This window comes from Strongylocentrotus purpuratus, unplaced genomic scaffold (genome assembly GCF_000002235.5).
Source record: "Strongylocentrotus purpuratus isolate Spur 01 unplaced genomic scaffold, Spur_5.0 spur5_scaffold_6, whole genome shotgun sequence".
In the NCBI taxonomy this organism is placed as follows: Eukaryota; Metazoa; Echinodermata; class Echinoidea; order Camarodonta; family Strongylocentrotidae; genus Strongylocentrotus; species Strongylocentrotus purpuratus.
This window is the reverse complement of record NW_022145612.1, coordinates 60,024,860-60,042,523: the sequence shown is the minus strand read 5'-3', so window position 1 is coordinate 60,042,523 and position 17,664 is coordinate 60,024,860. Positions and strand designations below refer to the sequence as shown.

General features: G+C 37.3%; 3 protein-coding genes across 3 annotated transcripts; 1 reads left to right on the top strand and 2 right to left on the bottom strand.

The window, feature by feature from the left end:
- Positions 1–252: 252 nt before the first annotated feature.
- Positions 253–5,221, bottom strand: LOC105436798. The gene is made up of 2 exons (XM_011662766.2): positions 5,106–5,221; positions 253–2,970 (listed from the first exon to the last, which is right to left on the bottom strand). Exon 2 carries the CDS (start codon positions 2,941–2,943, stop codon positions 2,500–2,502), a length of 444 nt encoding a protein of 147 aa, XP_011661068.1. The 5' UTR covers positions 2,944–2,970; positions 5,106–5,221; the 3' UTR covers positions 253–2,499.
- A 2-nt stretch (positions 5,222–5,223) lies between these two features.
- Positions 5,224–8,539, top strand: LOC590707 (28S ribosomal protein S25, mitochondrial). The gene is made up of 4 exons (XM_790304.5): positions 5,224–5,421; positions 6,254–6,360; positions 6,965–7,052; positions 7,835–8,539. The coding sequence occupies exons 1-4, from the start codon at positions 5,288–5,290 to the stop codon at positions 8,067–8,069; spliced, it is 564 nt and encodes a 187-aa protein (XP_795397.1). The 5' UTR covers positions 5,224–5,287; the 3' UTR covers positions 8,070–8,539.
- A 2,781-nt stretch (positions 8,540–11,320) lies between these two features.
- On the bottom strand, positions 11,321–16,938 carry LOC753483 (28S ribosomal protein S33, mitochondrial). The gene is made up of 3 exons (XM_001178630.4): positions 16,857–16,938; positions 12,707–12,974; positions 11,321–11,762 (listed from the first exon to the last, which is right to left on the bottom strand). The coding sequence occupies exons 2-3, from the start codon at positions 12,913–12,915 to the stop codon at positions 11,657–11,659; spliced, it is 315 nt and encodes a 104-aa protein (XP_001178630.3). The 5' UTR covers positions 12,916–12,974; positions 16,857–16,938; the 3' UTR covers positions 11,321–11,656.
- Positions 16,939–17,664: the final 726 nt, after the last annotated feature.

Here is a 17,664-nt window from a genome sequence, read left to right as displayed (position 1 = left end):
CAAACTACCATAAATAGTATTCAGGGTTGAAAGTGAGCACTAAAAAAAAAAAGGTTAATTTTTTTCCTCCACTGGCCACCCACCCCTTGGGAGAGAGAAGGAAAAAAGGATTTAGGGGGGGGGTGGCATCTAAGAACATTCCCCCCTTTTGAGTGAAAAATTTGAGAAATATTGGGAAAATTGGGAAAATAAGGGGAAAATCAGGAAAATAGGTTTAAAATCGGGAAGAAAAAAGAAATCAGGGGGGAAAAAATAATTGGGAAACCGATTTAAATTGGGTAATTATCAGGCCTGAGTATTACACATACATGTACAGTCACTTACAGTGCGATTTCAACAGTCATGGAAACAGTTATGAACAGTTTTGTAGGATACTGAATGTCCTTCGTAATCTGTATTCTTGCCCCATCAATGAACATAACTCTATGCCTAACTGGCCCGGTTCCCTATAACATTGAAGGTTCATACAAAGAACTGACAAATCTGCTATATCTGTACTCTTCATACATGAAAACTTAGAGTTTACAGGTATTTTACTATTTTCATATGATTCTGGTGAGGAAATGAAGTCAAATCAGACAAGTCACTGTATACAAAAATTGTATATCAAGCAACCAGTGGTATGTAAACTCCAAGAATTTGTTATCATAAAGTATGTGATTAATGTAGTGAAATACTTGAATTAAAGGCCTTTGAATTTGTATGTGTGTTTTTAAAAAGAAATATAGAACAAATCAAATGAAATTACTTCGACAGAGATGCTATGCAGCTCCATATATGTAGCAAGCAGCTTGGCTCAAAGGTTATTGTAGTTTGGTGATGACGAACTTTCAAAGTTAATGGAGGCCAACTATTGTCCTCCAAACACAAAAGTATCCCTGAATGATCAAACTGTGGGAATACCTGATTTCAATTTATCCACAATCATCCTTCAAATGAGCTTCTAAAAATCTGTAATCTGCAGATTTCATCAATTTATCAATTCTAGAGGGCTATGAGATAGAATGCCATCATGATCAGTATTTTCGGAAACAATGAAAAAAACAAAGCCATTAAGGATGACACTGGGATGTGTATGGAGTGATAAAGAGAAACTTCTGTCCTCTAGCACATCCTGTTTGCACAATTAACGACAAAATACGTCTGCCATGCTGCATTTAGCACATTAATAGTGCTAGAAAAGATAACAAATTGTATCATTTCACCATCTATTACTCAGTGCATACTGCAAAAGGAATCCCCGAATGGAATGTAATTTTTTGCATACAATAGGGTTTACCCCATTCGCTTTATGACTTCTGGGAAAGTGAAAGTGATTTGTAATTTTGAGATGGGTTAGGAGAACTAGTGGATATCCCCTTCAATAATCCTTACTCCATCATTACATGCATGACATAGAGAAATGAAATATTTGGCGTGCTGTTAGTCAATGATTTTTACGCCCATTGGCACGGCAGATTAAATAATCAGATGAAGTGTTTTCTGTGATTATTGGGCAAAATGTGGCTAGTATGTTGGAAAATTTGGTTAAATAAATTGAAATTGAAATACCCCATCCTATCAACCATCAACAATGATGTTCTAGCAATGCCCCTGCATGTACACGCAGCTGAACCTACTCATAATTGAAAGACACAAACATTTTCTACAAAAAATCAATAACAAAAACAACATAAATTAAAGGTCTTTTTCTCTGATAGATATACCGGTACATTATAATTAACAAGCAAGTATTAAATAAAATTGGTGATTGCAAACTTGCAACCATTTGTTTCCTTCTACAAAATGTTCCTTACAAAATGGCCCTGATTTGACTATAGATGGCAGTATTTAACATCCAACTCATTGCCCACTAAGAATCATTCATTTGTTATAGAATGTTCTCGAATATGAGAATGCATTGCGAAAGCCGAGAGACGAGTTAAAAATACATTATGCCGTTGTATAGAAACAATCTCAACAAAAGAGGGGGCTGTTAAAGAATGAAGATATTCCACAGTTGCCTCAGTTGCAGTCATTGTTTATTGGTACATAAAATGAACAATGATCGATCCTGGAACATCATATTCAAAAGCATCTTCTATTCTGTAACATTGCCTTGTTTTATAAGAAAGATATACCTGAGTACATGTACCTTCACTGTAGGTTACCAACTTTCAATGGTAATGAATGTGATCACAAAAAAATGGGAACAAAGCTATCAAGTTAACCACAAAAGCTGATTGATAGAGTTTTGAATCCTGGACCTCTTATCGCACACACCAGTACTAGCTCGATGCTAAAGTCAGACAGAACGGGAAGATGATACATGGCAGAATAAGGTGACGGTCAAACCTGCTTTAGAATCATCTGTGCAGAATGAACAAACTGTCTATTAAAGACATACATGTACATGTATTTATAGAAACCTGTGTCAAAAGAATCTACATATGTAAAAACCACTTGTTTATGGAGCCCTTGGGTGGTCTTTATATACAGGTTACACTCTTCTGGGAAATATTACCTACCTTCCTTTAGTTTCCTTCTCAGCTTGGCATGGACTCCTTTGACAACTGAAGACACTTTCTTCTCACATCCCTTCCCACCATCGCTACCGGAATGACATGGGCTTGACAGCCCGCCATCTTTCTTGGGTCTACAGGCAGCATCTGAGGATTCAGAGCTGGAGTAGTGCCTCGATGCTCCCATAGCCCAGCTGGCTTCTTCAACAGAGTTCTCACTCTTGGACACATCTGGTCTTGATCCTGGACAAGCCAGCGATGACAGGTAACTCAGAGAGGGCGGACTGATGGCACACTCTTCATCATCTCCTGGATAGGTGTGTGACTTTAAGTCCTTTGAGAGACTTGGAGCAGACCTGTCTCTGGAATCAGATAGAAGCTCAGAGGTTGGTATTGCTCCAATTGTCTCTTCTAGACTATTTTGAGGTTGAGAAGCAGCCATGTTGAACTGGAGACTAAATCTCAGTATCTGTATTGAATAATGAAATATGTGAGATAGAATGTATCACAGAGAAACATGTAATAAAATATGAATGAAACTTTGAAGAAAAATATTGTGTACAATACAAGTTAAGCTCATCTTGACTTCTGGTGATGGAATTCATTTAGAGAGAAACTAGCAAAACTGCAAGTGTAATTCTGAAAACATGTACATGTAGCTTATCATATAAAAGATGGGTTGTGTAGCCCCCCCCCCCCCTCCAAATAAACTGATCAGCCTGCCATTTTTTTCAACCACACTCAAATTACTTTAAATGAACAGTACATATTTAATTATATGTTCCCAAAACAATTTGGAATAACTCACTTCGTACAAAATAATACCCCAAAAAGCAAACACGCTAGAGTAACTACGGTATCTAACTTTCTAGGATCAGAAAGAGGAATGGCAGATGTCAAAGTGAATAGTTTAAAACATGTGTTGTAACGTTTGGAATGTTGACGTTTTGTCACTTCAACATTTTGTTGAGGCCTAAAACATTTGACAAATCATTCATAGCATCATATTTTTACTAAGAATAATAATTATACATTGTAAGGTTGTAATTTTTAATACCCTATCAAATGTGAATATCTGGGGGTACTAATATCCCAAAACAAAAAAACGATTCACCAGTCTTGAAACAAAATACTCACAATTGTATTTCATTCTATGAGACAATCTACACAAATGTTAAAGTTAAAGTATTTTTCTTTTCTTATTCCTTGGTACTATTTTCAATCTTTTTATTCCTAATTCACTGAAATAATTACAGTTTTCCTGAATTGCGACTAAGGCTTTGTCTTGGCTCCTCTTCTCGCCAATAATATAGGTTTCACGAGATGTCTAGCTATTAAGCTCTTTGTGAAACGGTTTAGGAAGATCAAAGACATCTTTGTAGTTCGCGGATAAAGTTTTGACTATCTTGTCATTGGTTTCAAGAAACGGCCCCCAGTTTTCCAGGATAGGATTGGATACATTATTATCTTTAATTTAAAAATTAATCCAGTTTGGATGATTTAAGTCTGAGCACCCAATCTAAGTTAAAGGTATTACAAAGTTTTAGGAAATTTTGAAAATGGGTGGATAGTGATTCTTTACAATTTTGATGTATTTGGATACCCATGTGCATGTAATATAAGCAGTAGAAAATTTAGCCCCTAAAACACTTCTGCTTTCGAGAAAAATTGAATATAAAAATTTACCGGTGCTCCCGGTAAATTTTGATATACATTTCAATTAGCGGCCGTACGATGGTAGCTGCGACCATAAAAATCTCAGAATATGTAGTTGTGATATATCATTTCCAAACGGGAATAGCTAATCGACCGATTTTAGTCAAGAAACATTGTTTTATAGCTTAATTAATGTCTTGACCTTGAGAGGGAGCTATACAACATAAAGAGTTTATTATTTACAATTTCATAACTTTAGACTCGATTTCAACCGCGACAATGATCACTGAATATTGTAGGGTCGCATATGCTTCCAATATGTTCATTTGATCCAAATTCATGACCCCATACCAAAAGTTTTCTTACCTTTAACAGTTCTATTCTCAAATAAAAACTAGACTTGACGTTAGTTACTTTTCCAAGTTTTCCCTTTCTGAAGATACCGGTAGTCCGGTACACATTTTTTTATCTCTTCATCACCCGTTATTGGTAATGATTTCATTTGGCACCATACCATTATTTATAGTTGCACTTTGCTTCGAAAAAACACTGTATAAATAAATGTAACTTTTGTAAGAAAGGATAAAATACTTGGCTTGGTTCATAGTCATAGACATAGTGGCAGACTGCTAATAATATGCTGCTTACATGTTTTTCATGTAAATATAGTTTGGCTAGCATCTATGGAAATAATTAATAACGAGATTTTGTATAAACACATATTATTACATGCTACATAAAGTGTACATTAATCGTTATAAATACTAAGCTGTAAGCAACGAAAACGCCTACTGCACGTAGCAGCATGCCGGAGAGTTCCGGGCGACGGGGTCATCATTATCCGCTCATAGACATACGCATTCACTAGTATTAAATGTGAAAATTCTACATCGATGTAAAGGTGACATGCTATAAAACCACATCAAGTACTAGATCTAGTGCTCTTACCCCTGATTTTCAAAGAATTCGAAGGTTGTCAAGTGTCGATCAGAGAAAAGCTCAATTGTAATATTTTTTTTCGTCCGCAGCTCCTGAACTTTTCTGAAGGTAACTACACACGTGAATTCCACAATGACTTCCGGTTAGGATTGCGTAATCAAACGTGGAAGTGGAAGGCAAAGACGTTTATCATGCCCATGAAAGGAAAATTTCCTCTTCGGAGGACAATTCGATATCTTGAGCAGGGTAAAATACATCTTCGAGATTCTGTTAAGATATTATCAATCAACTATAATTCCTTTGGAAAGGAGAGCGATGGAGCAAGGTGAGGCATGCGATTTATTATTTCCAAAGTGAAACTGCACAACATGGAATAACACACATGGGACTGGTTTCATAATTGCCAAGCATTGAACTGTTGATTATGCACATTTCAAGAATCAGCTTTTTCTGGGGCCTGTAACTTAACAATCAAACATACGTTCTTTTGCCATGGCATGGGATTAAACTTTAAAAAACGACTCAGTTAAAGGTTCACGACTGAATGTATGTGTGTGTGTGTGCACGTGTGGGATCTGGGAGGGAATGTCATATTGTGCGCGTGTGTGTGGAAGGGAATTTTTTTTACAAGTCTGAATGTTTGCAAACCCAGTTGAAAATAAGTCATATGAGTTTGAAGTGTAAGAGAAATGCATGAAAATTATTTAAAATCTCTCTTCAACATAGATCTAAATATCATATGGCATTAATAATCGTTTACCAGTATCTGGTGCTGTGGTCTTCCAGTGTTCAGCATCCGCCCGCCCGGGATGAGGCCTAGATGCTCCCATATCTTCTCCTACAGGTAGTGTCTCCTTCCAGGCCAGGTTTTGTGAGGTCTACCACAAGATTTTGAGCCTGCATCCTGGAAATTCATTGCTCTATGTCACTATGATGTACATGTAGCCAATGGATTTTATTTATTTTTCTCCTGACCACATGACCATGCCATCTCAATCTATGCATCTTTATCTCCAGTGTGATATTTGTCAGTTCCAAAACTTTTCAACTGTGTATACTTGCTCACCATTGAAACCTAAAGAGAACATTTGCATTATTTTTTTTTTTACTGTAGTCATGCATTACTCATTTCTGTTTACTTTTGTTTCTTTCCACAGGGACTTTGTATTTTACCACCTACCTCAGCTACAATACAAGAACCCAAATGTACAGATGCAAACCTTCAAGAACATCACACCATCTCCATTTATCAGATGTTTCCTCAGTAAGTACAGTATACTGTGGTAGTGATAGATTAGATGAGCAGGCATTTATTGGTATTGTCAGTCTTAGAAAAAGAAGGGAAACAGAGTAGAATGTAATAGCTCGTAGGCTTTAAAGCATTATTTAATTGTTTGGGGAGGGGTATGCGTAATAATTTTCCATCCAGAAATTTTGGTACCTAAAGATAACCAATAAAACGTACACAAACCTTGGGTGAAATATTACACTGGAATACAAATTGTAGGTTATTTGGTCAAATCCCCCCCCCCCCCCCCAAATGTGTTGACTAAATACACATACATGTACAGAGAGACTTCTTATTTAGAATGACAAAATAATAGTACTTTTGCCTGAAAAGGAATATTGAACCTATCTACCGTACATGTATAAAAGAGTCCACAACTATTTAAGAATGACCACTTTAATTTATTCCTGAAAAAAAAACAGGCATCCTCATAGAAAAGTTTATTTCCATACAATATACTTGGAAAGCATTATAAATCAAAATTTTACTTTGATAATTGTTCAAAAATTGGGCTGCAAAAATGGAAGGCAGATAACAAAACCATCACATTCAACAATGCATGAAACTCTTGAATTTACAGATGAAGGTAAAGAGGTGCTTATTGATGTCGAGGATAAGACCAAAGATGACATTGTAGAACACCTCAACAAAGTCCTAGGAAAATCAGAGTAAGTATTCAGATTTAAAAATATTAACAATGTAGCCACTTCGAAGCACAGTGATAGTTAATTGTTTTATCATTTGTAGTAATCATACTGTGCATGTTTTCTAAGAAAGGGGCAATAAAAGAAAGAAATAGGTAGGTTTTTGTCTGGAATGGCATGAATCAACCCAGTTAAACTGCAAAAACTGACAGAGATCAAAAGCTACACATTAAAAAGATCATTCTCTGAAAAGCCTTTGGAGGATGTTATAAGCAGGACTAATTATCCCCAAAATAGTTTGCTCTCAATCTGTGTGTTGTTATACTTTAGTATTGTCAAACTAAATGCACACTATGAAAGTGACTCACTAGTAGACTAGTCAATCCATGTACAGAATTATTGATTAACTCCTTTGTAACTTTCTTGTGCTTGTGGGCTGTGATATCTAATCATCTTTTCTTTCTTGTTTGCATTTTGATCCTCAAACATTTGAATATATCATACAGTTTTTGTTTTTCTTTATGGAGGTATTTTTGTCTTTAAATGATAAATGAAATAGGATCGATAATACTGTAGTGGGTTCTTGCATAGCACTCGTCTGTCAGACTTGACAATCCCGGCACTAATATATTATTGATTGATCCAAGTTCATGAATGCTTTGAAGATTTCTCCCTTTTTGAGGGGGGGGGGGCAGGGTGTTATTTATTGTTTGTTATTCCCTTTGTGCAAAAACTTGGTGACAAATAAAGGATAATCAATAAATGCTGATCTTAATTCTCACTTTATCTTCTGTGCCTGCTAACAGACGTGTCTTAGCCACCGAGAGGAAAGCCATGGAGCGTTCCTCTAACCCAGCAAACTTTGGTCGTACCTATGCCAGATGGTGCATCTGTGAGGTCCCTGGACAGTTCCCCTGCCCCAAAGTGGTGCCCATGCCCAACGAGATGAAGGGCAAGTACCGTGAACTAAAAGAGGACAGTCTACGCGCCCCTGAGGCACTCGTGCAGAGGGCAGACACGCCCACGGAAACAGCTGTATAACAGCGACTCTAGCTCTTGTGCTCCTAAAGACTTTTAAATTGAAGTGACTGTCTGTGTAATATATCTCAAGAAACGTACTCTGAGGGCTGTTCGTGACCATTGGATCTTGCATGGAGATTAATGCTGTATTATTGCCCGAGTTATATTGACCAAAGTACCCAGTAGATGGAGAACATGTTTTCCTAAAATCAGAGCATATTGCAGAGGTGTACAACTGTTTTCATAGGCTTTACTTTTAAAAGATTAGAAAAGTGTCATATCTAGTGAATTTATACAGTCTTTTATTTTCAGCGGAGATAACCTCTTTGTTAACACAGCTAAAGTGAAAGTACATGTGAAAGTTGGACAAGGTATTCCAATAGTGCTGATTGGAATATGTAAATAAGTGTATATGAATTATGATATTTTGCATCATGTATGTACATGATCCATCAATGACAATAAAATTTGAAAACTTGGTAAGCATTGTTCAAGTTGTTTGGATCGAGTCTTGAATTGATGTTAATTAAAATAAGTCATTGTATTCTTAATTTGTAGTGTTTTTAGGAGAGATTATGGGGACATTCATTTACAGATGAAAAGATTTTCGAGGTCTTGTAGATTTACCCATTAAAAAGACCTTTTAATTACCTCCTTTTGGCAAACTTTTTAAACACTACAGAGCGAAAGAAAAAATAAGAGATAATGAACATACATGTAGGAGAGATAATGAGCATCAAAGACAAGTCATTAGAGAGATGGACGGAGAAGGATAGAGAGATTGGCAGATTAAGAGAGGAGAGAAATAGACTGAGGTTTGTAGAGGAAGGGGAGAGGGGACAGATTGACATGTTAGTGTTGGGGAATAAACAGGAGAGGGAGTGACATTACAAATTAAAGGTAATACAAAGTTTGGACATTTTGAAGATTGGGTGGATAGCGATTCTTCACAATTTTGATATATTTTGATGCCTGTGGATGTATTATACACTAGAAAATTTAGCCCCTAAAACACTTCTGCTTTCGAGAAAAAATTAAATGTAAAAATTTACCAGTGCTCCCGGTAAATTTTGATGAATCTCAAATGGCACCTACGGCCGTACAATCTCAGAATATGTAGTTGTGATATATAATTTCCAAACGGGAATAGCTAATCGGTCGATTTTAGTCAAGAAACACTGTTCTTTAGCTTAATTAATATCTTGACCTTGAGAGGGAGCTATACAACATAAACAGTTTATTATTTACAATTTCATAACTTTAGACTCGATTTCAACCTCGATATCGATCACTGAATATTGTAGGATCGCATATGCTTCCAGTATGTTCATTTAAACCAAATTCATGACCCCATACCAAAACCTGTGTATTACATTTAACAAATGTTAAGTATGTAGGGAAGGAAAGTGATGAAAGAGTAATTAATAAATGATGGGATTGAGATTATAAGAGAAAGAGCACGAGGCAAACATAGACTTATAGATGAGATAGAAAGAAGAGAGGCATCCAGATATTGGCTGGTCAAGCATGGGAGAGGTATACTTAGAGAGAGAGAGAGAGAGAGAACAGAGAAGACTACTGTGAGATGGATGTAGATAGAGATTAGCAGATTTGAGGAACCAAGATTTTCAATATGCACATACTATACAAGAACTTCCTGCTTTTGCCCCCTTTCATTTATACTCCAACACATTTTCTTAGAGCTCTCTCTCTCTCTCCATCTCCCTCTCCCTCCCCCCCCCCCCCTCTCTCTCTCTCTCTCTCTCTCCCTCTCTCTCTCTCTCTCCCTATCTCCCTCTCCCTCTCCCTCTTTCAGTAATGGATCCAGGGTTCAGAGGCTCTGATGACTAATAATCAGCTGGAGATTCTTCTGGAACCCATGGAAAACTAGAGACCACACTCACTCACTCTCAGCCCTCCCTCAGATCACATTCTTCTGGAACCCATGGAAAACTAGAGACCACACTCACTCTCAGCCCTCCCTCGGATCACATTCTTCTGGAACCCATGGAAAACTAGAGACCACACTCACTCTCAGCCCTCCCTCGGATCACATTCTTCTGGAACCCATGGAAAACTAGAGACCACACTCACTCTCAGCCCTCCCTCAGATCACATTCTTCTGGAACCCATGGAAAACTAGAGACCACACTCACTCTCAGCCCTCCCTCAGATCACATTCTTCTGGAACCCATGGAAAACTAGAGACCACACTCACTCTCAGCCCTCCCTCAGATCACATTCTTCTGGAACCCATGGAAAACTAGAGACCACACTCACTCTCAGCCCTCCCTCAGATCACTTTCTTCTTACTAATAACCTTCATCTCTACATGCTAGACTTTAATGTTTTTGTGATTCTCAAAAACGTTCATGTTTCAAACTTTCTCCTTTCTTTTACATTCCAAAGGGTATTACATGTATAGGCAGTTTTTACATTAACTTATCTTGTACATGTAGATAATGATATATCTTCTCACCCAATCACTGTCATTCTTCTCTTTCAAAAAAAAAATTCCTTCATTACCAGATTTCAAGTAGTATTTCAAGATCGCCTTGAAGGATAGATACATATCCATCATAGTGCTCTTTATTACATCTCCACAATTCAGTAAGGATATACCATCAAACCAAGAAATATCCCTAGGTCAAGAAATATAAAACATGTTATCACATTCATTCATACGTTAACTTTGTACATGTATTTTGATATGGATGTCAACAATTTTACATCATTCATCTTCTAGAACTGACATGCTAAGCATCCTAATGCTAATATAAATACATATTTGTCGGATGACTTTTAGTAGGTGGAAAAAGTTTGTTAATACATTTAGAGGGAATATAGATAAAACGATTGGTAAAATACCTCTCAATACTTTACACGTACTTTGCCCAACTGTATCAATCAAGGAAATGCCATATCAAGGAGATCTAGGGTGTCGTTTCAGAAAACCGTCACAAGTACAATTTCACTGACAACCCAACGAACCATGTTAAACTTATTACACGCATTTCTATGAGTTGTTGGCGACCTTGTACTACTGACGGTTTAGCGAAACTCTGCCCAATATTCAATAAACACTTTTATCCTCATGAAGAAGTATTAAATACCTTTTACTTACCGGGTACCCCCCCCCCCCCCCCCCCCCCCTCCCTCTACAAATTTCTACAAAAACACTGTATTAAAAAAAAAATCATAATTTGTATTATTTTTCCTTTCTATTATTTCTGTAGACAAATGAATTTCTGTCTTCATATCCTTTCATTTTCTCCTCTTTTTGTAGATGAAGTCATATTAATCTTAACATCTTTGTCTTCATTGGTTTTGGGTCTTTTCCAGATCAGCCTCCACATTCATCCTGTTCCCATTCTCTGATCTTCTCTAAATCATGCATTGCTTCAATTGAAACCATTCCACACCCAGGTCACAACTCTATGTCTGCTGATCCCTTCAATACAGTACTAGTCTCTCTTCTTACCGGTATTTCCTTTCATCCTCTCTCTCTCTCTCTCTCTCTCTCTTCCTCTCTCTCTTCAGAGGAATCGTCCATGCTAAAGAGCATGCAGTTTATTCATAGTCTTATTATCAATTGAGGATGGCAGTGATCATTTCCTCTTCATGGCTCTCTTTCCTTCTCCCTTCTTCGGAGGAGCTTTTCCTTTCATTTTCTGAACCCTCTTCATCTCGTCTCTGAAGTCTGCATGCTCGTCTCTGTGAAATATAAAGACATTTTAAATAACATACAAACAATAATGAAGTTAGGTTAATGTTCTAAAGTAAATTTACAAACAAGTACAACATAATAATCATGGTAGAAATTCATACAGCACCTTTTTAACCAAAAAAAAGTAATTGTAGGGTCAGCATTGACAAAATATCAAATAGTGTTAGTGACAGTTCAGTGATTGCAGAGTGTAACGATATATGACTTACTTCAGTTGGACATAAAAGGATTTAAAATAAACCAATCTTAAAATTAGATGGAAATATATTAAGAAGAAGGAAACATTTAACAAAAAAGATATCAAAGTCCCCACTTCACATGTGTATTTATTTTTTGGTAAGAGCCCTTTTTCTCACATGACATGAAAAATTCTATCTTTACTTGTTTTGATATAAAAGGTAATACAAAGTTTTTTGATATGGGGTTATGAATTTGGTTCAAATGAACATATTGGAAGCATATGCAAGCCTACAATATTCAGTGATCGTTGTCGCAGTTGAAATCGAGTCTAAAGTTATGTAAATAATAAAATCTTTATGTTGTATACCGGTAGCTTCCTCTTAAGGTAAAGATATTAATTAAGCTATAAAGCAATGTTTTTGACTAAAATCGACCAATTGCCTATTTCCGTTTGAAAATTATATATCAGAACTTCATACTCTGAGATTTTAATGGTCACAGCTACCCTTGCATGGCCGTAGGCGCTATTTGAAATTTATCAAAATTTACAGGAAGCACCGGTAAATTTTTATATTCAATTTTTCTCAAAAGCAGAAGTGTTTTAGGGGCTAAATTTTCTAGTGCTTATAATACATCCACAGGGGCATCCAAATATATCAAAATTGTAAAGAATCACTATCCAGCCAATTTCAAAATTTCCCAAATACCTTTAAAAAAGCTATATTATTTTTTGTTAACCCTGGCATATTACCTGTATAATCCTATATATCTGAGGTAGCCCATCAACTTAAAGGCTTCCATATGGGGTGGGTAGTAATCAACGATATGTTTCCTCATCTCTCTCGGCTCTTCTCTCATCATCTCTACAACCTTCATAGACTTGGACGATGTTGGCTTATAGACGTCTCCAAAGATGCGAGCACCCAGGCGTGCCATACGCCTCGCATAATTTGATGACATCTTTGCCGAATCCAAACAGCAGATTAGCAGGACGTCAGTGTGTGTATTATACCAGTTATCTAGAAGAAAACAAATTGCATTTCGAGATATCTTTGTTTTAGTCAACCAAATGAGCTCCAGGCAACTGTTATGATCAAGGTCCTTGTTTTAATACAAGCAACTTCACATTACTTCAGCAAATCTTATCATGTCAAATATCGTCGTCATCATTTAGAGTCAGTATAGAATTCTATAGATTTCTATAAAGAATTGGGACTGAAAGATGTTTGATACTCTCCGATTCATCTCCAAGGGGGAGGGGGGGGGGGTATTTCGATTTGCACTTTTCAATTTTTATCAGCACTTCTTCACTAAATGCCATTGAAAATCAGTCTGAAATTCTTACGGGTTCGTAATGACATGCACAGTTTTTCCATTATAATCATTTTGCCTACGGTGTAGACTGGAGCTGGAAGGGATGAGATTTAGATGACGTCATGCGCAGCGAGAGTTTAAACTACCGCTGCAAGATTTTTATCATGGATGTCGATTTTGACCCATAATTTCCTAAAAAGGGACCATTAAACGGATTATTTCAGTCAAGTTGGTAAGTGGAACCGAAGCAGTTAAGCCCAGACTCAGTACTTGTAGCTATGGCCTAGGCCTATCCACACATAGGAGCATCACTATCCTGGCTGTGTAGTAAAAGCTGTGCCTTTGATTCTCAACATTTCAAACACCACTGTACAAAACTCAACTGATTTCACTAAAAATCGGTACTTTAGTGACAATTGATGACACCTAAATAGCAGTAAAATACTTTTTTTTTAACTTACTGATGTTAAAAAGAATAATTTAAAAATTCAAATTGCAAGTCTAGTGAGTAGTGTCAAACTTAGACCGAAAACTTCAGTCTCTCTAATCGTCGGTTGTTCCACTGAGACTACGTCTGGCTCCACTAGACCTCCGATTATAGAGACTGAAGTCTGGGGACCTCTTTCTGTGAGGCACTGTATGGAACAAATGGTTCGGTTCGACCGGACCGCGATGAATGAGATATGCAACGAGATTTTCACTCTTTACATCCTCATAACTGCTGCAATTACAACACAAATTAAAAATAACATATATATAGCTTATTTGACTTACGATAGCTTGCTCATTTAGATCCTAAATTAATGATTAATCCGAGAAAGTCTCGTCGTCAACATTATCCGTCTTGGTTTTAGTTGATGAATATTCATTTTTTCTTTTCGAACGTCCAATAGCTACCGTAGCTACGTACGAGTCGGCCCAGCTTGACCAACGAACTCCCACGAAACGAGTGCTCTGATTGGCCATTTGGCTATGTTTTGGTAGGTGGACCCGGAAATATATCGGCCGCCGGGTAATATTTCGAATGCATGAACGTACTGCTTCGCGGATCTGAGATACAAATTGGATAATTCATATAGACCTAAGTAAGTCCGTAAATTATGTATTTAATATTAAGTTATCAAATTTTGATAACTGTAATTAGGACAAATGACATACCGACCTAATTTACATCTGATTTAGAAATCAGAAAATTAGATCTAAATAAAGAAAATCGGGGAGAAAATGTTTTGACAAAAAAAGCTGCCATTGTTGGCTATAGCTACCCCCACGGTACGAGATCTCTGGGTTGCCATCTGTATTGGGGAATGACAACAAATGTCAGTTTTATTAAAGAAATGACCCAAATCAGATGGTTATTGCTGTCTATGTCAAACTTTGCCTTCAGCTGCATCGACATGATTGCACAAAGTCTATGCAAAATTGTGTGGTGTGTGTATTTGTGTATGGGTATAATAATACCTGCCTCACAGCAAGCATGCAGTGCTAGAGGTCAATACGCATTAGCATTGACTCTCTAGGGTCTAGATCTATGCTTTGCTGGAGTGGGCCTGGCCTGCCTAGAGTCTAGCTAGGGAGGCCAATGCCCGGGCGTAAGGCTTCTACGCCTACGATTTGTGCACTCGTCGTCCAAGTCAGAAAATTACCAGAAGAAAAAAAAAGGGGAAAAAAAAGAAAACAAATATCTATGGAATAAAATGTATAACAAATACACAATTACACACTCCACAACATACCTATAATCACGGATCTGTAATGGTCTTTCACCATTTGTTGACGATCTTGCAGATTTTGATGTATTTTGATCCAATAATTGCGCTAGCAGACGAAAATAACGGACGCACAAGAGAAACTAGACGGGTCCTAGAGGGCGATGAGGTTAGCTCACTAAAATCCTTCTCAATGACTGAAGGTAGCGCCTAAAAATATGGAATCAATTTAATATCAAAGAACTTTTGATAGAGATTAACATATCAGTTGTGCACAAATGTCACTTTTAACAACTAGAAAATATAACGAAAAAGGATTATATCTTTTTAATTGCAGATTTTTAAAAACTGCACAATCAAAGGTAGATAGAGTACGATGTTTTTGTCAATCTTGCGTTGGTTTGAGCCCCATAGCTAGAGCCATCTCAAATTGGGGAGCAAAACTGTGAACAAAGACGTCATTGTTCCAGCCCAAAATAGAAGTCTTGCGACATCATAATATGAATATGTATGAGGTCCGGTCTCATCGCGCGCAAAACAAATTTGACGTAGTCTCACACATAGTACCTTTTTCTCAGCACTAGACACCAGTGTCGTGCAGTAATGTATGAGAAGTGTAAAAAAAGACATTTCAGTAAAAAAAAAAAGTCTACGTGAGCAGTCTATACTCCAATTGAGAAGTGTAATGAATGCCATGATTTGAACGTGTGTGTTTTGGTGTATGATATCATCATGGTTAGTGAGAGAGAGAGAGAGAAAGAGGGAGAGAAATATCTCCGTCAGTACACGTCTATCAATGCGTGCAGTCCTATTGACTATAATATGTTTGATTCCGTATTGTGTTCGCTGCAACTGTTGGATTTATCGATCGTATTGTGTTCGCTGCAACTGTTGGATTTTGCAGTGTCAGATTGATCTTTACTCATGAGGAAATAATTGGAATACATATCAAAACTAAGGTAGGCCTATTTATTTATTTCAATCATTTTCTTAATCTACAATGAGTGGTTTTCGAGCTTTCTCTCATTATGGCATGGCTAGCATGGCTCGATTGCGGCTTGCATGCAATTACCGTACCTGGACGGCCTGTAGTACTGTGTCGGTGTGTGCGACTAATTCAAGGCTAGCCGGTGATGATGAATGTACTTTCGCGCGAAGTTTTGAACTTGTTGTCCGGGCAATGACCATGATGACACGCCCATTCCCTCGGGCCTGTCTAATTCTCGACGTAATTTTTGGGACCATGAAATTGATTGTTTCAAGGCTCTTGCGTACGGCCAAGCGTAGAAGGAAGGGAGTGCTTAAAAGCTGGATATCTCCTATTTTATGGAACTTCTGGAGTCGGCAGATGGGTGAGTTTTCTTAGTGAAAGTAAATGCTTTCTTTTAATCTTTGTTTTATTTTAAACAAATTCGTAATTAAAAAGTTAGATTTGGGCATTGGCCTCCCTAGTCTAGCCCTAGCTGGAGTGGATTTATGTGACGTTTGTTGCTTGTCTTAATAAACAACCAAATCAAATTCTTTGTGAATTACCATATGTAAATATGAGTGGACAATTACATCCTCACGGCGGGTTAGCCGGTTAATACAGATCTCACATTTTTCGGAAAAGTAAAACTAAAAGTCTAGATCTAAGTTAGTTCCAGCTAGACACATGTAATTGCACATGCGGGACCGAGCTCGACAGTTCCGATAATGCTAGTCTAGTCATTTCTCTCAGCCGATTTCACATATTTTTCACCTTAAATTGAATGATTTAGCACTAATACAATAAATGCAAAGGCTTAACCTTTCAAGACCTTGTGTCTAATAACCGAGAAGGAAATTACCTACCCTAGAAGTCTATTTCTACAAAAAAAAATCGTGCAATTTGCTTACCTAAAGAAAACGACCAAAGAAAACAAGGCTGAATGATGAACAGTAGTTTTCCGTAGATGGCGCTCGACTTCCAACACAGCGCTAACAGAGGACAAATTTCATAACTTTAGACTCGATTTTAACCGCGAGAACGATCATTGAATATTGTAAAATCGCATGTGATTCCAATATGTTCATTTGAAACGAATTCATGACCCCATACAAACACTTTGTATTACCATTAACATTAGCAGTGTCCTGCAAGGAAACCGGTTTACCTTTCTAGACTTCACTGTCTGACAATATTGAGTGACTGATTGGCACTGATTGGCGTATTATTGTCCACCGGCACTTCCTGGAAATAAACGAGGCCTTCTGATTGGTTAGAAGTTAGAGAAAAGTGATATATAACGTCACGAGACGTTGTATAAATTGTTGCTGCACAGTGCACAAAGACCCTGCCTGGTCTTGCACTTCACCAGTAGTACTTGCAAAAATTATCTCGAGTGTATAAACTGTGTTGTTATCAGGGGTGTCGCTAGACCCTTTTCAGAGTGGGGGGGGGGGGGGGTGTAGAGGCCACCGATTACCGACAAAACTAGCCACCAATTACAGACAAATACTTTAACGCCAATATCCCAATGTCTATAAATTTAACCCTAACCCGGGGCCAGGAAATAAGTTATTTCCAGTTTCCCCCCTCCCGCGGAAGCTTTGACGTTTCATTAAATTATTAGAGAAAGAAGAGGATTCGTTGTACCGACTTTTAATCATTGTCTGAAATTTCAAAGATGTTTCTTTCTCCGATAAAAAGTCACAGTCTGTTCGT